This window comes from Manacus candei, unplaced genomic scaffold, assembly GCF_025592945.1.
Source record: "Manacus candei isolate 608988 ecotype Guabito, Panama unplaced genomic scaffold, ASM2559294v1 h1tg000057l, whole genome shotgun sequence".
NCBI lineage: Eukaryota > Metazoa > Chordata > Aves > Passeriformes > Pipridae > Manacus > Manacus candei.
This window is the reverse complement of record NW_026138105.1, coordinates 5,143,028-5,159,033: the sequence shown is the minus strand read 5'-3', so window position 1 is coordinate 5,159,033 and position 16,006 is coordinate 5,143,028. Positions and strand designations below refer to the sequence as shown.

Below are 16,006 nucleotides of genomic sequence, written 5' to 3'. Positions count from 1 at the left end.
CATTCCCCTTGAAGAGTATCCTTTCATGCATATTAGAATTTAAATACAGTAGCAATATACTAGTTCATTAAGCAAACCAAACTAAGACACTAACTTATAAGTTCCAGCTTAGTGCAGTATTTAAATGTGAGAACTAGAGCACATGCAAATTATAAAGTCTCTCACCTCAATCTGCATTTTTAAATGGGTCTTAAAATTCGAAAGCAGCGTGAGAAAGATGGCGAGAGAGAGCTCAAACACGTCAGGGACAGAAGAGACTCCGTTTTTAGATAATGCTACACAAAGATATTGTTTGATTGCATTGATGAACATTTCGTGTGTCCTGAAAACCGGGCCCGCGTTCTGCAGCACCGACAGGAGCAGCTGCAGAGACACGACCTTGGAGCGCAACTCGTGGGATCTAGGAAAAATTAAATGTGTTTTTATATTTCTGAGTACATGCTTGCATTCAACATGAGCACTCTAGCATTTCTTCCATGCTATTTTAATTCGCTTCAGTGTGGGGGGCAAGAGGGGTGGAAATCAGCCCGCAACTGATTTTTGAACATCCACCACCTTAATTTGGGAATTTTTCAGGAATATTAACATCTTGGACTAGCACACTTGAATATCTGCTTTACTATACAGCAGCTTCTTAACTGTGTCCAAAAGCTACCTGGAGAGGACAGTGTAATAAATACAGCCTCCTTACTTGGGATCTGGTGGTCCATCCCCGAGCGGTTTCATGGAGAGCTTGCACAACGACCTGAACACAAGGAAGGCATCCTTTTGAAGAACATGGGAAAATCTGGCAGCAGCTTGATGTCCAGATACATCTGTTTCCTTGAGAGCAAGAAACACAACACAGATCTTCAGTGAGACAAAGGAACAGAGTCATTACGAGATTCTACAGCTCCTCTGAGAATCAGCTACACATTGAAAAAAATGGTACGTTTGGCAAACTTTAAGCTAAACCTAAAGAGGATTACAAGGAATCTGGATCTTTTCAGACACATTGACTGACTCTTCCCCTCTGTCCCCACTCTGTATTAAAATACAACTGACATAATCAATTTTAGGACAGGTGTTTTCAATATATACTTAAATTGCAGTTGTTGCTTCCTTTTTGAACCTGAGCAGGACACACACATGAGAGTTTCTGTCTCTTTTCTACCCCAAAATTCCACTCTATTAGTTGGCACAATAAAAACATTTCTCCTCTCCTAAATGTACATCAGCATCCCATGAAGTTATTTACCAGATTATCAGTGGAGGAAACAGACTGCCCATCATCTGAAATCCCGTTTGTTTGCACGTTTTCATTGCTAGAGCCAGAAAGAACAGTATCTGCAGTCTCCAGTGCAGGCAGAGCCCTGATTGGTTCTGTTACCTGCTTTTCTTCAGCCACTAAAGGGGAAAAACCAAAATCTGATTAAAATCACTCACTGAGCATTTTTTATCCCACAACTTTGTGAAGCTCTACCACTGAGTGAGACAGAAGTAGCACTGGTAAACTAGAAAGTTCCTCAGCTGTCAGCCAAAGAAGAATATTGTGATACAATAAAAACCTGTTCTTGCTGCTGCAGTAGGTGTTCTTGTCAAGATACTTAGTAACAAAAATAACTTTTATAATATGAGAATAAAAGCTTGGCAATACATAAGCAACTATTTTACTTTAGAAGACTGTGCTACCTTTCACAGCTGACTTGACCACATCTTCCAAGATGTCTTTAACCATTTCCTTTCCTCCATCAGTTGTTTCCTCTAATGAAACACATAGAGATAATTTTGAATTTAGTATTTTTGTTTAGGAAGAGGATTAAAAGGAAAAACATGACAGAGGCAGAAGGGTTAACAATTATTTTCTTCAGTAGTTCTCAGTCATACAAAAATACTCATTGATGTTACTCATGTTGTTTAAATCAAAGCACTGATATTTTTAATGCAGTGATTTTGTCATTTGTATGTTACAAACTTTTGGAATATCCCACATTCCTAATTTGGGTGCAGTAGATGCTTATGATATGGTCTTCATAATATGTATCATTTTTACTCCAGGACTTCAATTACCTCAGAGTGATTCTGCCACTTCCCACATACCATGACTATACAGTCTTAAGCTCTGCCAGGGGAGGTTCAGGTTGGATATTAAGACGAAATTTTTTACAGAGAGGGTAATCAGGTATTGGAATGGGCTGCCCAGGGAGGTGGTGGATTCTCCATCCCTGGAGGTTTTTAAGATGAGACTGGATGTGGCATCAGTGCCATGCTCTGGGAACCATGGCAGGGTTGGATCAAGGGTTGGACTTGATGTCTTGGAGGTCTTTTCCAACCCAGTTGATTCTATGATACCATTCTCTTCCTTTCCTTCCTTTTAGCAACCTAACCAAGTCAAACTCCATTAAAATTCTACATAGATGAAGCACATACAGTTTTACTGGAATTCTAGGGAAAACAGGAGCCTTTCTTCAGTGTTTATAGTGTAGACACGAGCCAAGGATGGCAACACACTGAATGACTCCTGAGAAGAGCCAAGCATGGTCTGAGCCGGTGACCCCAGCCAGTCACTTCTTCCCCGAGTAGCCTAAAGAGCATCTTCCAACACAAACTCTGTAACTGGAAGCAACAGACAGGAGCTGTTGGTGTTCACCTGGTGCTGCCAGGGCGCGGTCCCGGTCCGGTGGCCCCTCGGGCTCCCCGTTGGCCATTCCCACAGCGCCGGGGGCCGCGGCTCTGCCTCCCCGGGAGCTGAGCTGCCCCTGCCCCGGGGACCGCGACCCTGCCGGCACCGCCGGGCACTGCGCCTTCTGCTGAGCCGCCCTCTCTGCTTCCCTGGACTCCTGGACCTTGAAAAACCAACAGGAGAAGGTTCATCTGAGGGAAAACATATCCACGATGACTGATGTTCCTTGGTGAATTCACAGGGCAGCAAGAAACAGTGAAACTACAATCACTTGGCCAGTGATTATATAAATCTATCGGATTAAAAAGATGTGCTTCAAGTTTATTTTAAAAGCATCCCATCATTTGATTGTCCAATGCCATTTGACAGAAACCACGGTCATCAGCAAAACCTTGAAACCTTGTCACCAGCAGTGAGCGTCACCTCTTATTTTCCATCAGTCAGTGTGCTTCACTGCAGGATTTGACAGCTTTTTTAACATTACAAAGCAACAGATATCCAACTACAGTGACAGACCTATTAAAAATAATAAAAAAGCTTTCTGTCATTTGTCAAGCATAAACATTTGAGATGAGCAAAAGTGAACAGTTACTTACAGCTTGGTTTTCCATCCGTGTAAAAATGACATTTAACATCTGTGTCAGGGTGGCTTTGGCAGTTGTCTGGTTAATAAGATTTTTACTGGCCAGATAGATGTTGTAGCAGGTTCTAACAGTCTGGAGAATTGTTCCTTCATGGATTTCTATATACGGAGATGTTACTGCAGTGAGGAGAGCCTGGGAAAGTCCATAAGACAGTAAAAATGAAATCTAAGCAAGTAGGCAGCAATGCTCTTCATGCAAGTCTTCAGAATAATCAGTGGGTTTGTTACAAAACACAGGTATCTTTTTCTAAAACTTTATAAGGAACTTGTAGCTCTCTGCAATGGCATTGCAAATCAAAGAAAGTTTAACAGAACTTCCATATATCTCTGGTCTCTCCTGAGCTGTTGTTAAAGGGTTTTATCACAACTGACTTTCTCCTAAGGGAGATATTCCACCTCCAAACAAAAGCTACTATATTCCATAGCTTCATTTCCATGCAAGGACCAATTGGCCTACACTAACATCACATCAGATTACTAGAAGTTTCATCAACTTCCAACTTCAGCTGCCCAAGTAGATTTCAGAAGCTGAACACACACCACTGGCACCACTATGCCCTGTAGGGAACATACATTGCACTGTCTGGACAAATGGTTCTGGGAGCAGACAGGCTAGAGCAGCATTCCATGGCACTGCCTCCCAGCTCCAAGGCCCATTGGGGCTGACAGCAATTCCCTGGCCTGAGGGAGGTGGGCACTGAGAGCCTGTAAGATGAGCACCAAGCCATCTGCAAGATGGCTCAGCTCAGAAAGAAGGACAAACATTTATAAAACATTCCCTGTCTTCTGCCTCCTCAACAGGAAATCCATTTCCCATATCAACCCTACCTGTGACAGCCTCCTTGAATGTAGCAGCACATGGGACAGTGTAAGAAACAGAGAACAAATCAAATAAAATACCTTAATTATCTGCAGCTGTACTCCTTCATCTGTCTGAGGACCCTGAAAGCAGTTGCAAATGGTTTCAACTATCCGGTCAATCAGCCGTTTTCCGGGAGCTCCACTGTCTGGAGCGTTGCCAGTGATGTGTCCATATGCAATGAGTTTCTAGGTACAAGGAATGCAGCTTAGATGACCATATTGTTAAGAAAAATGCATTTTAGCACAGCATAAAAAGGAAGTTTTAGGTAGCATACCTCACTTAACCAGTTTTAACACAAAAACTTAACACCATTTATAGTCTGGCCACCAAATACTTGGACACATCTGGACAGAACAGACTTTAGTAAGTGACACACAAGCTTTTTCCACCCAGACCATTTCTTCATACTATAACTAGACAAAAATTTTTTTAACATCAGTCTTTGTTCCTATTCCCAACTGAAGGATTCTGCCCAAGATGTGTAAGAATCTAAAGAGGAACAAGGAAGGCAGATTGCAGAGTCTGACCTCCCATCACATCAGCACCACAAGAAGCACCACAGTGATACTCCTTTCAGAGCATCACAGATGAAGCATCTTTACTGGACAGCGTGAGGATCCCTGAGCCCCAGCAAAGCCCTGCCCTGTGCAGGGCAGGTCATTGCTCATGGCAGGAATACCAACAGCACATTCCTGCAGCTCACTGTGACCAGGCTGAAGCAGACACTTACCTGTAGGCAATCCAGGGAAGTGCTGACAATGCGTGGAGACTTTGACTGGCAGGCCAGCTCAAACGGAAGGAAGTATTTATCTGCTTCGATGAAATTTGCTTTCGGTGGAGCAGCAGTGCCTTCTCTAGGTCAGATAAGAAGAGTCATTCATCTTTCTAAACACGTATGTCAGGAACAAACTACACTTTCCCCTTTTCTAAATTTAAAGCTGAAAAAAACACAGCAGCATACAAATGTATTGCAACTTTCTTGCATGTGTTTTCTTAAAGGAAGTTCAATTTTCTTTTAAAATCACACAAACCCCACTTTACATTTATTTATACTCTATGTGATCTTTTTCGTATCTTCTTCAACTTAACTCTCCCCTCACTATATTCCAACACTGTCCCATTATCTGAAATACCAGGGAACTCCTACACAACTGATAAATCCATCCATTTTATTCAGAATGAATTAAACAGGGCCCATAACAGGAATACTATGCAAATAGAAACACATTTGGGGACCCATTTGTTCATTTTTAATCATAGCACAGTGCTGGAAAACTGTTTTAAAATTTGTATTTAAGTCATATTTAAATCAGTGTTCTTGATCTAGGTAATAAAGAGCATATGCTATCAAACAGAGGGTACCTCCTGCTCCTTCTGATTTCCTACCAGACTATGTTGAGCCCAGTAAAAGGAAGTGAAAAACTGGCACCCTTTAGAAGTTCTGCAATTTTTTCACTGTGAAATTCAGAGGCAGTTATGGCTTGAGTACCCACAGCCACAAACATTGTGTAAGTGGAACATATGGGCCATATGTTCTTGGCAGAAAGGTGTGTAACTGGGTATTCACAAACTCACTGCTGTAACGTATATACACTCTTACATTTCCACCATCCAACCATTTCACTTGCTCTTTCCACACACAGTTTGCAGCAATTAATAATTTACCTTTGCTTTTCCAGCTCACTCTTTATTTCATCTGGAAGGAAGAAAAAAAAAAATCAAACCTCAGTTATCATTATCAATAACACAGTAATAAAGCAAAGCTGTTTCAGGCCACCAGTCTTGCACTTCAGTATTTCCCATTCCTTTCCTGTAACACCTCAGCTTCAGAATGAAAATTACACCTGTTATTGGAAGGTGTATCTCCCAATTTTTATGTTAAAGAAGCTAATTTTTCCATACATTCTCAACAAAGGGTATTTTTAGAACACTCAGGTATAGTATGCAACTTTTATTATTAAAGTGCAAGTCCACATCACAGAGAGCTCAGGTCCGCAGAAGCCTTTGAGCCACTGCATAAAACATGAGTTCAGTGATGGACATCCCAGTTCCCTGCAGTGCCAACCTGCTTGTCCTGAGCCCCACGACATCAATCAGCTGAACAAGCTCCCAAGAGATAACAAATCCTAAATGCTCTCTGTCCTTTTGCCAGCAGAGATTTTTGGTTTATAAATTACACTTTCAGAGAGCTCTTCATAAAATTAAATACAGGGGAAAAGAAAGTTCCTTCCTCATTTCTCTTCTACACAGCAGCAAATCCCAAAGATCGTAGTATGGCTTTTTGAGGATTTCTAAGGTATCACCATGATGCATAACACAGACCAGACCTGCACCCTCTGTGAACAGTGACAAACCAATCTCTGAAGCAACACCCACAGTAAGGCTGCACAGCCTCTGACACCAGCAGGACCCTGCCCATCCCACCCCACAGCACGTGCTGCAAACCTTCCCAACTGGGAACCACCAGGCCTACAAATCTTGTTTCAATGGCAGGTACCGTTCGCTCAATACTTGTTCTCCACAACTCTGCAGAGGTACCGTTGTTTTGGGATGAGATGTTCACAGTTGAGTTAAAGTGCAGTCTGTGAACCTCAGTAATTTCTTCTGCCTCAGCAGCACCAATACACAAACCACACTAAGGAACAAGGACTGCAGCAAACACAGATCATGGGGTTTTGCACAGGCCTAGTGCTCAATGAAAGGCCCAGGAATTAATCCTCGCAGCATGTGCTGATTTTGTAACATTACTACCCCCATTGGACAGAGGAAATGGAAGCAAAACAGAGAAAATCTGTGTAACTATGAGATGTGAGTGGTAAGCTGCATTCAGGATTAGGACTTGCTATTCCCTCTCCAGATCCACTCGTTAGAGAGTCAGTCTGACATCCCCCAGTTCTTGAGGCGTGCAGTGCTGTTACACCAACCAAGGTAACGTTATCCAGTCAGCAAAAGAGACAAAGGGAAGTGGAAGAGTCACAGGGGCACAGCGTTCCCAGCTCTCATCGAGCCCCTCAGCAAACAACCCTGTCCAGCAGCTTTAGAGGACAGAACCTCTTCACTCCCCAGCCCTGCAGAGCAGAGCCCAGCGTTCAGCCCCAGAGCCTGGGGCTGCAGGATCAGCAGTGACTTTGCACAAAGCCATCCCCTGATACTCCAGGCCTCAGCAACAGAAGGGAGGCTGTTGGTAAGAAATAACCAAGGTTTTCTGCACCAAACAACACCAGTCTTACACAGCACCACTTTGGGACCGCTGCGTTCTTCATTCCAGGGTCCAGCTGCCCTGAGAACAAGGGGACTAGTCAGAAGTTCAGTTCAGTATAATTTGAATTCAGGCCTCTTGATTTTATTAACTTCCCCATCTTTAATACCACATTATGATCCAAAGAGCTACTGAGAAAAGCATACGCTGAAGGACCCACCAATTTATTGCATCCCTATTTTGATCTGTCTTATTCTTAGTGCACCATATTCCCATAGAATGCAGGAACCAGCTCCTTAAAACACTGAATTTTCTGGGTAACTTTACACATTCAGAACACTTAGTCCTGCCTCCAGGTCTTGGCAGAGAAAGGCATATTTTAGCTATAGCCAGAATCCCAAGTACAGCAGGATGCTGAGAGCAGCTATAGCACAATTAATGCTGTATTTCAGACACACTGTAGAACTAGGGTGTACAGAGCTTTTTGAATGATTGCAAAAACTCAAATGAGTTTCTCTTTCTTTCAAAGAGGTCACTTTCCCCACATATTGCTTGCTAGGAGAGTAAAAAGTCTTGAAACTTCATATAGATTTTAGTCTTAAGGAGACATGATCATGTCCATCTTCACTGGTACTTGTCCTAGATCCTGCATTGGAAAAATATGCAAGAATAACATCCCATATTAGAGTAGCAACAGTTTCACTTCCAGAAATACCCCATTAAAGAAAAAAAAATCTAACCAAAGCATGACCAAGTTGCCCACAATTTTATTATAATAAAGCCTTTTCTAAAGCCATATAAAAACATCTGCACCACAAGAGTATTTTAATTGATAATGTTGGCAGAAAAGAATAAATGAAAGGACAGGAGGAAGCTACAGCCACGCCTCTGCTACTGGTTGCATCAAAATAGTTTGAGAACCTCCACATTTGAAGTTTGTCCACATTTGGTGGGCTGACCACCAGAACTGAGTAAAACAGAAATGGTTGCCTAATTGAAGTCTGCTGCCATGAACAGCTTGCCAAGCCCTGACCAGGCCCCACCAGAAACCAAAGGCCAGCAGCACTCTCCTCCTCCAGTCATGGGAATGAAGGGCACAGCTCAACTGCCTTCCACATCTACAGAACACAGCCTGAATTTTGGTGAATATCTGGTCACCCCAGCACAACGCTGACCCTTCACTTGGTGCTTTGGGTATTGGAGCTCCCTGCCACTCTCAGGGCGTCTCCTCCAGTCACAAACATCTTCAGCCCATGTGCTGCCCACCCAATGCAAGTCCTGCAGCACTCCTACCAGGAACAGAACTGGAATGACAAGAATGGCCTTGCAGCAACGTCTTCCAGAGCTTCTGGCCATAAAAGCAGGAGGAAGCTCACACTGAGTAGCTGCCTTCCTACAGCAGATGGAGGGTTCAGTTGGCCTGTACTGAAAACTCCCAGTGAAGCGCAGGAGTGAAGGCACAGCCAGGTCTGTATGGTGGGAATGAGCCAGCTCCTGTGCAGAACATGGCTTGTGCTGGCACAAGGACACAAGCCATGTCCTTCCACAGCCTGGCCAGCAGCAGTGCCAACACAAACACATGGAGCAGCAGCCAAAGCTTCCCTCCCCCAGCCCGACTGCATTGCCCAACTCCAGCCTGCCTTCAGCAGAGATCCCAACCCCGCAGTCACTGATCACATCCACCTACAGGGAGCCCTGCAGAAAAGGCTGCCAGGAGGAACCCAAACTCTCCTCTGTGCCCCAGCATTCTCCAAACACAGTGGCCAAGAGGCTAAATTAGGAAACACAACTTACTTTGGACATCTGTCATTATACCCAGAGACTTCTTAAACACACAACCTGATTCCCAAGTGAAGGCATGGTTGAAAAGATGATTTTTTTCAAATCTCATTAACAAGCTAACTAAACAAATCCTGTTGTTTACAAAGCTCAAAGATATGTATGTGGAGCTGCCCAGGCAATCAAAGAAGGCCACAGAGCCAGGCTGGCTGCACAGTGTGTCATTAAAAGCAGCTTTAGTAGGTCAAGAGTACTAGTTTACGTGAGAGACCCAGGTGCACAATTAGCATTAGCCCAAAGTGAACTGCTGTGACACAGACTGTCCATGTTCCACTGCACATTTTTCAGGACAGTTTCAGTAGGTTTACTAAGAATCTCCATGTAAATGCTTATTAAGCAACTATTTTTATACAATACAATGTCTGTCTGTTGAAAACAAGTTTTCTTAAAACACAGTTTTCTAAAGCAAAGCAGAACAGCTTCTCTGTTTATAATCCTCCATTTTTCCCAATCTCTCCTGAGGCTTACAGGCACTGCTAGAACAGGAGACAACCGTTACACCTACTGATGAAGCAAGAGACTGAATGAAGGAATCTATTCAAACTCTGCTTACTCAACATTAAAACTGTGTGTTTCAAAGGAGGGGGTGGAAAGGGAGGAAAAAAAAAAACCTTCAAAAAACCACCACTGGGAACTGGTTTTATTCCTTTTCTTCCACGCTTCTTCTGTTTATGTCCTACTTGAGCCTACCTTACTTTCTACAAGGTCATGAGGTTATTTTGCAGTCCAAAACTGCACAGTATTAGTCCAGTGAAAGGGTTGAACTACTGGGAAAAAAAGGTTAAGAACAGTTTGAATTTAGAACTATTAAAACAGATGAAAATTAGAATGAAAGAACACCTATATTTCCTACATCAACATTCAGGAGTGATTTGCTTGAGTTCCCAGGAGTTGAACACATTCAAACCAATAGAGAACTCACGTAAGAAAACAAGAACATCATTCCCACAGTTAGAAATCTATTCCTCTCTTAGCAGACAACAAATTTAAAGCACAGGTAAGCAACAGAAACACTCCTGTAGTAACATCATAGCAGAAACTCTGTTTGCAGGTTAATTTCTATTATGCAGCTGTACAATACACTCGTTTCTCTCTATTTGGAAAAAAAGGAATTCATCCTAGACTTCCCTAGGACCAGGAGCAGATACCATTGGCACGTGCCCCGTGCCTGTGTTGCCTGGTTTATAACTGGTACAATGCCTCAGGGCTCCAGCAAAAACAACCCTGCATAAATAAGACTGCACAGCAAATGGAACTTAGTAAGAGGTAGAAATGGATTATTCAAAGCATGACTTGGAGTAAAGTGCAGCAGACAGCAGCTGACACAGTGACCGCTTTCATAAAGTAACTTTACATTTCTCTCAAATTGAATTGTTTTTCCGCAGCATTAACTGCACTTTTTACTATTATTCACAACACTGAACCTTTTCATCCTTAACAGTTTGTGTAGGTTACAAAGTTTGGCCTGAATTCTTCAGACTGCAAGTAATGTTCTTCCCACATCTCCTCACATATTTATTATTGCACAGGGCTTGATAATTAAGTTGATGCTTTTGAAACTGAAGTCACAGTCTTAGGTAATATCAAGCATAAGCTTAATTAAAATTAAGTATATGGAATAAAACTGATTTTTCACTTGAATTAAAAAAAAAAAAAAGGCTTAACCTAAATAGAATAATGTTTGGCAAAAAAAGCACATGTAAATAAAAGAAACCACATTCCTGTTGGCAACCTAAAATGATTAAATAAATATTCACCAAATATAACAGAAGTCCTTCTGTACAGTAATTGAGGCCCTGCTAGGGCAGGACAGTTGGTCAACACAAGGTTATCTCTTCACGCTGACCTCTGCTTTAGCCCAGGAAAGCATGTGGGCTTTTTTTTCAAAGAAGATTAGCAAAAAAAATGTCCCTCAGCATTAATTCCCCTCAAACACACTGTACCTTAAAACATGCAGGCATGGAATAGTCATAATCCAACAAGCAGCTCTTGCACAACGCTCCTCCCAAAATCATCCTCTGAGATGTGTTAGCAAACATGGACCTTCACTGGGCATCTTACAAGGAAGTTCCCTTTCTCGACCTCTAAATACATTTACATAGCAGCAAAACAGGTTCTCTATCCCATAAATGGGTTTGATGCATTTGGGGGGAGTTGGAAAAGGAATTCATTAGGGAAAGGAGTTTCTAACCTCCGGGGCACACGTGCTATTCTCTTGCTCACAAAGTCAACTCTAAATAACAATAAAAGACACCCTTCTCCGTGGTTACCTTTCTCTGGATATACTGTCACTACAGCTCCTACAGATCTCCTGTCAGGAAGGATTGCAGGGAAGGAGATAAAAACGACAGTTTCTTTGAGCTCACTCTCACAGTGCCTGGGACAGAACTTGCATCTGCCCAGTCTCCTTACACACCCAACCTGTCTTTTCTTCTGTCCTGGCTACACTAAATGTTCCCAGTTTAAAGGAAAATATTGACAGGAAGCAACCAAAACTGTAAGAGAGATGTCACCTTCACCAATTAAAAAAGGCCACAGAGAACTCCAGCTGCAGAGCTCTACTACTCTGCCCAGCTCATCTTCTCTTCCTGACACACTGTGTTTTCAGAGCTGCTGACACAGAGACCTTTACATCAGCTCGTACTTGCAGAGGATTTCAGGACCAGTCCAGTAACTTCACAAAAAGTGTTTCCAGCTGGGCAAACATCACAGACATTGTATGTACGTGGCCACACAGCTAACAGTCCTTAGCCGGTCCGACCTCGAGCCGGAGATCAGAGGTCAGGACATTTACCAGCCCTGGAAGCTCTGGGACACCGTAAGCCGAGGGCCTCAAAGACTCTATTTCCCGGTCTGAAATGAATTTTCTCAAAACTGAAGTGGCAAGCCCAAATCCCTCCTGCTTCACGGCGAGGCCAGAACTCCATAAAACGGGTACTTGGGGATTTTTTTCCCCTTGTACTTGCAAGTCCTCTCTTGGAGAGAGACCTCTCTCCCCGCTCCAAAGTCCCGACGGGACCCGCCCCGGGCGGGCAAGGCCCGTTCCCCGCCCGCGGCCGTGCCCGTGTCCCTGCACGGGCCGGGCCGGGCCGGGCCGGGCCGGGCAGACTCACCCAGCGCCACCTGGCAGGCTCTCCGCAGCTGCCCGTGCGGCGGCCGCTTCGCCTCCTTCTCCGCCAGGATCTTCTCCAGGGCCCGCGACACGAACATGCTCTTGGTGCGGGCGTCCTGCTCGCGGGCCGGGGGCTGCATGGCGGGGCGGGGCGGTCCCAGCGGGGCCGGGAGCGGGGGCAGGGGCCGCGAATAAGGCCCGGGCCGGCGCTCAAGGCCCGCGGCACCTCCCGGAAGAGACGCGCCCCCCTCAGCGGCCGCGCCGCCGCCACGGCGCCGCCATGTTGGCACCGTCACGTGACTCGGGACAGCCCAGCCGGGGCCGCGGGGCCGGGGCGGTTCGGGGCGGGGCCAGGAGGGGGCGGGGCCAGGGGCGGGGCCGGGGCCGTGTGGGCGGGGGGTTCGGTCAATGTCAGGTCCCCTGAGTTCTCGTCACGTCCCTTCGGGCCCTCTCAGTCCCCTCAGTTCCCCCCCCTCAGTGCCCTCAGTCCACCTCAGGTCCTCTCAGTCCCCCTCAGTTCCCTCAGATCCCACTCAGTCCCCTAAGTCCCCCTCAATGCCCCTCAGGCCCCCTCACGTCCTCTCGGTCCCCCTCAGGCCCCCTCCGGCCCCGCCGTGCCCGACCCCCGTGTCAGTCCCGAGCATAGCAAGAGCATGCAGGTGAAACACCCAAAGTCGTGCCTTAAAGAGGAATCGCTGAACACTAAATTCTCAGTTCCGGGAATTAAGTCTCCTTTAATAATCTTATACCTGATTGCATGTTCTCCCTTTACCCTTTGCCCACGTCGTAGGACGCCTTACACCAGAAGCGTGGACACTGAAAGCCAAACAAACGTTGAGTTTGAAGTACAAACTGGGGCAATAATCTGTATTTGCTCCCCTGACCCCTCCATGCTCCATAACCATTACTAGCAAATGCTCCAAACACTTGTGCAAAGCATTAGTTTAGTATTATTTCCCAGTGAAAATTGGCAGGTGCTTTGTGATCACCTCTGCTGTCCAGAAGTTTATGTGGACTCGTTCACACAGAGCTGAGGACTCCAGCTGCCTGGAAAAATAGGAGTTAGAGGATGGGAAATCAGGAATTGTAACAGGGCTGGATAAGCAGCAGGGAAGGGCCTCTATCTGGAAACAATTTTGAAGATCTGTTAGTACCTGAAGACTTGGATTTCTCTTGGAAATCAGCAATCCAAGCATGGGTGTGATATGAGTGTGATTTCATGGCTCCTGGTTAAACCAAAATTTAACAGGGTGAAACTGTCTCAAAAATCTGCTGGTCATCTCTGTTCTCTTGGCAGTAACAGCACATCCTGCCTCTGCTGCCACCAGAGAATGTGCCACACGGTACAGGGAGACACTGCTGGGAGGTTAAAGTCCTCTGAGGGTTTGCCAGCTGAAGGTCCCACAAGGGAACTGGTTCAGAGTTCCCTCTGTGTCAGTGAGTGACGTCCACACCAAGGAATTGCTCTCCCGAGGCTGGGAAGGGCTTCAATGGGTCATTTAATCCATCTCCAAGCACAGGGGCACAGTGTGGCCTCTCCATGAAAAGCTACAAGAGAGAAGATTCAACAGCTTTGCATTCACTTGCCTCCAGTGTTTCATTCACCATCCAATTAGGAAATTCTTCCTAATCTCTGGTCCAGACTTGACCTGCTGTCCATTAGCAATGGAAGGACTCTATTATCATGGTGATGGGAATAGCAGAAAAATAGAGACAAATAATGTTGAAATCAGAGAAGTAAATATTTGTTTGTTTGTTTGTTTAATGAAGACATTTCCAGATCATGAATATAGTTTTGTTTTTGTTTCTACTGAAAGGTCTTACAGTCTTCCTGCAGTTTGTTTGAATTTCTGGTTTTCTATACGTTAACATATAGATGTCTGATTTCACTCTCCTTGTTGCCTCAGTAACATAATTGCTTTACACTGAATAGATTTCATCCTCAAGCTTTGTGCTGATATTTTGTGTATTAATTTCACTGCACAGCAGAGTGAAACCATGTAACGTATGCTTTATAGCAGCTAACTCCATTAATAGTTAGAAAAATGCAGCTCATTTCATGATGCTGAAGTAGACCATAATTTTCCCTAGCCTTTTCCCGGCAGGATTCAGTTTGCTACTGTTTTAAAATATCAGCTGTGTAACCATTTTATATATTTGCTCTGCTCTACCACAGGCTCCCAAATCCTCTCCACAGTGTATCTCACTGACTGGCAACATCTCATTTAATTTGCTCTCTTCTGAAGGGCAAGAAATTCAGTATAAACCTTAAGAGCCTCATTACTGATCAAAGGAGTGACAGAAGGGAACAATATAAAATTTCTTCTGACTACTTTAATTTAGCACATCTGTGTCTCCCTAGCGATGCAGATCTCTTAGAAATGAGAGGTGAAGAAACACTACACAAAAAAAAGGAGAGAACAGGCTCACCTGTCACAGAATTGAGTAGTGACATTGAGAGCTCAGAAGTTTAGTTTATTTTTAGATTACTTTACTTTACTTTATGGTAAAAGAACTTGGACAGATTATTAACTGAGATAAACTTATGTAGTTTGGGGTCCCTTGTACAAATTTGTTTGTTCACCTCCAATACCTGAAGTAAAGAGCAAGTGTATTTCCCTGGAATTCAGTTGTTTACTATTACAACAGCAAATCCTGAAGCCAGCTGTGTAGTTTGTACAGGATCCTGTTTAATGCTATACAGGCATCCAGTGTTTGTTGTATTGTGCCAATACATTACACCTCCACACTGTTGTATTTTTAGATGCATATTTTTCAAATATGCTCCCAATCAGAAATGTGGCTGCAAACCCAACCCCCCCAAAGTACATATCTGTACATCTGATTCTCCTTTCACTTAGAGTGCTGTATTTCAAGGGTAATTCTACTGTTAACAGTGAAATTACAGTGATGCAGAAGTGACAAAACTAGAAGACAAATAAGGCCCTGAATCTTTTTTTTTGAGGGTTGCTGACTTAGTTATTGACACAAAAGAAGGCTGTAATTACTGTCAGCAGCATTGCAGAACTAATTAAGCAGCAGAGCTCTTCATGTATTGTCAGCCAAATTATCAGTTCTGATTTTAGGATTTTTATTGTGGGATAGGGTTAGTTTTCATGGGAGAAGGAAAATGGATACTGGCTAGTTTTTAGAAAATGGATTGAAAAGACAGTTTTAGGGAGATTTTTAAAAAATTGTCTATCAAGCAAAAAACCTGCCTCTCAAATCCTGGAGTAGTATCTGAATTCCTGGGTGTAGGGTTACACTGAGGTTATGGTTTGGACTCCAAAGAGCCAAGAGTCAATACCTGGCTTCAGTTCCAACGAGGTCTCTGACTGTAAGTGGCAGATGAAGAACACAGAGCTGGTGGATGGTGAGCTCTCCTGAGGGAAGTTTGGTTAGAGGTGGGCTCCAGGCTCAGCAGAACATAAGTGGTTTGGTGACTGACATCCTTTTAGCAATTCCTATTATGCATGGTACCAATACCATCATTATTTTCAGCCAAAACAGATAGACAGTCATCCATGCCAAATGCCAATCTTGCAGGAAATAGTTTTGCACAAACAGGATAATCTGACAACATAATATATGCCACTCCTCACAGGGTGCCATGTAATAGAAATCTCACTATATACAAGATTTAGGCATCTGAAGTAAATTTGAAAATTTTGTTTCTAGAAACAGGCATA

At 44.0% G+C, this 16,006-nt stretch overlaps 1 protein-coding gene across 2 annotated transcripts in view; it reads right to left on the bottom strand.

The window, feature by feature from the left end:
- The window catches only part of ARFGEF2 (ADP ribosylation factor guanine nucleotide exchange factor 2), a 35,668-nt gene extending 23,033 nt beyond the window's left edge, over positions 1–12,635 (bottom strand). Inside the window, exons 1-10 of one of the 2 annotated variants that reach the window (XM_051802706.1) lie at positions 12,319–12,635; positions 5,833–5,863; positions 4,898–5,021; positions 4,206–4,352; positions 3,259–3,438; positions 2,630–2,825; positions 1,672–1,743; positions 1,238–1,386; positions 692–822; positions 166–400 (exon numbers count right to left, since the gene is read on the bottom strand). In XM_051802706.1, coding sequence (XP_051658666.1) covers positions 166–400; positions 692–822; positions 1,238–1,386; positions 1,672–1,743; positions 2,630–2,825; positions 3,259–3,438; positions 4,206–4,352; positions 4,898–5,021; positions 5,833–5,863; positions 12,319–12,457 — 1,404 coding nt within the window. In that variant the 5' untranslated portion in view covers positions 12,458–12,635. The remainder of the gene's footprint in view (positions 1–165; positions 401–691; positions 823–1,237; positions 1,387–1,671; positions 1,744–2,629; positions 2,826–3,258; positions 3,439–4,205; positions 4,353–4,897; positions 5,022–5,832; positions 5,864–12,318) is intronic. The other variant, XM_051802707.1, reaches the window with a different exon arrangement.
- Positions 12,636–16,006: the final 3,371 nt, after the last annotated feature.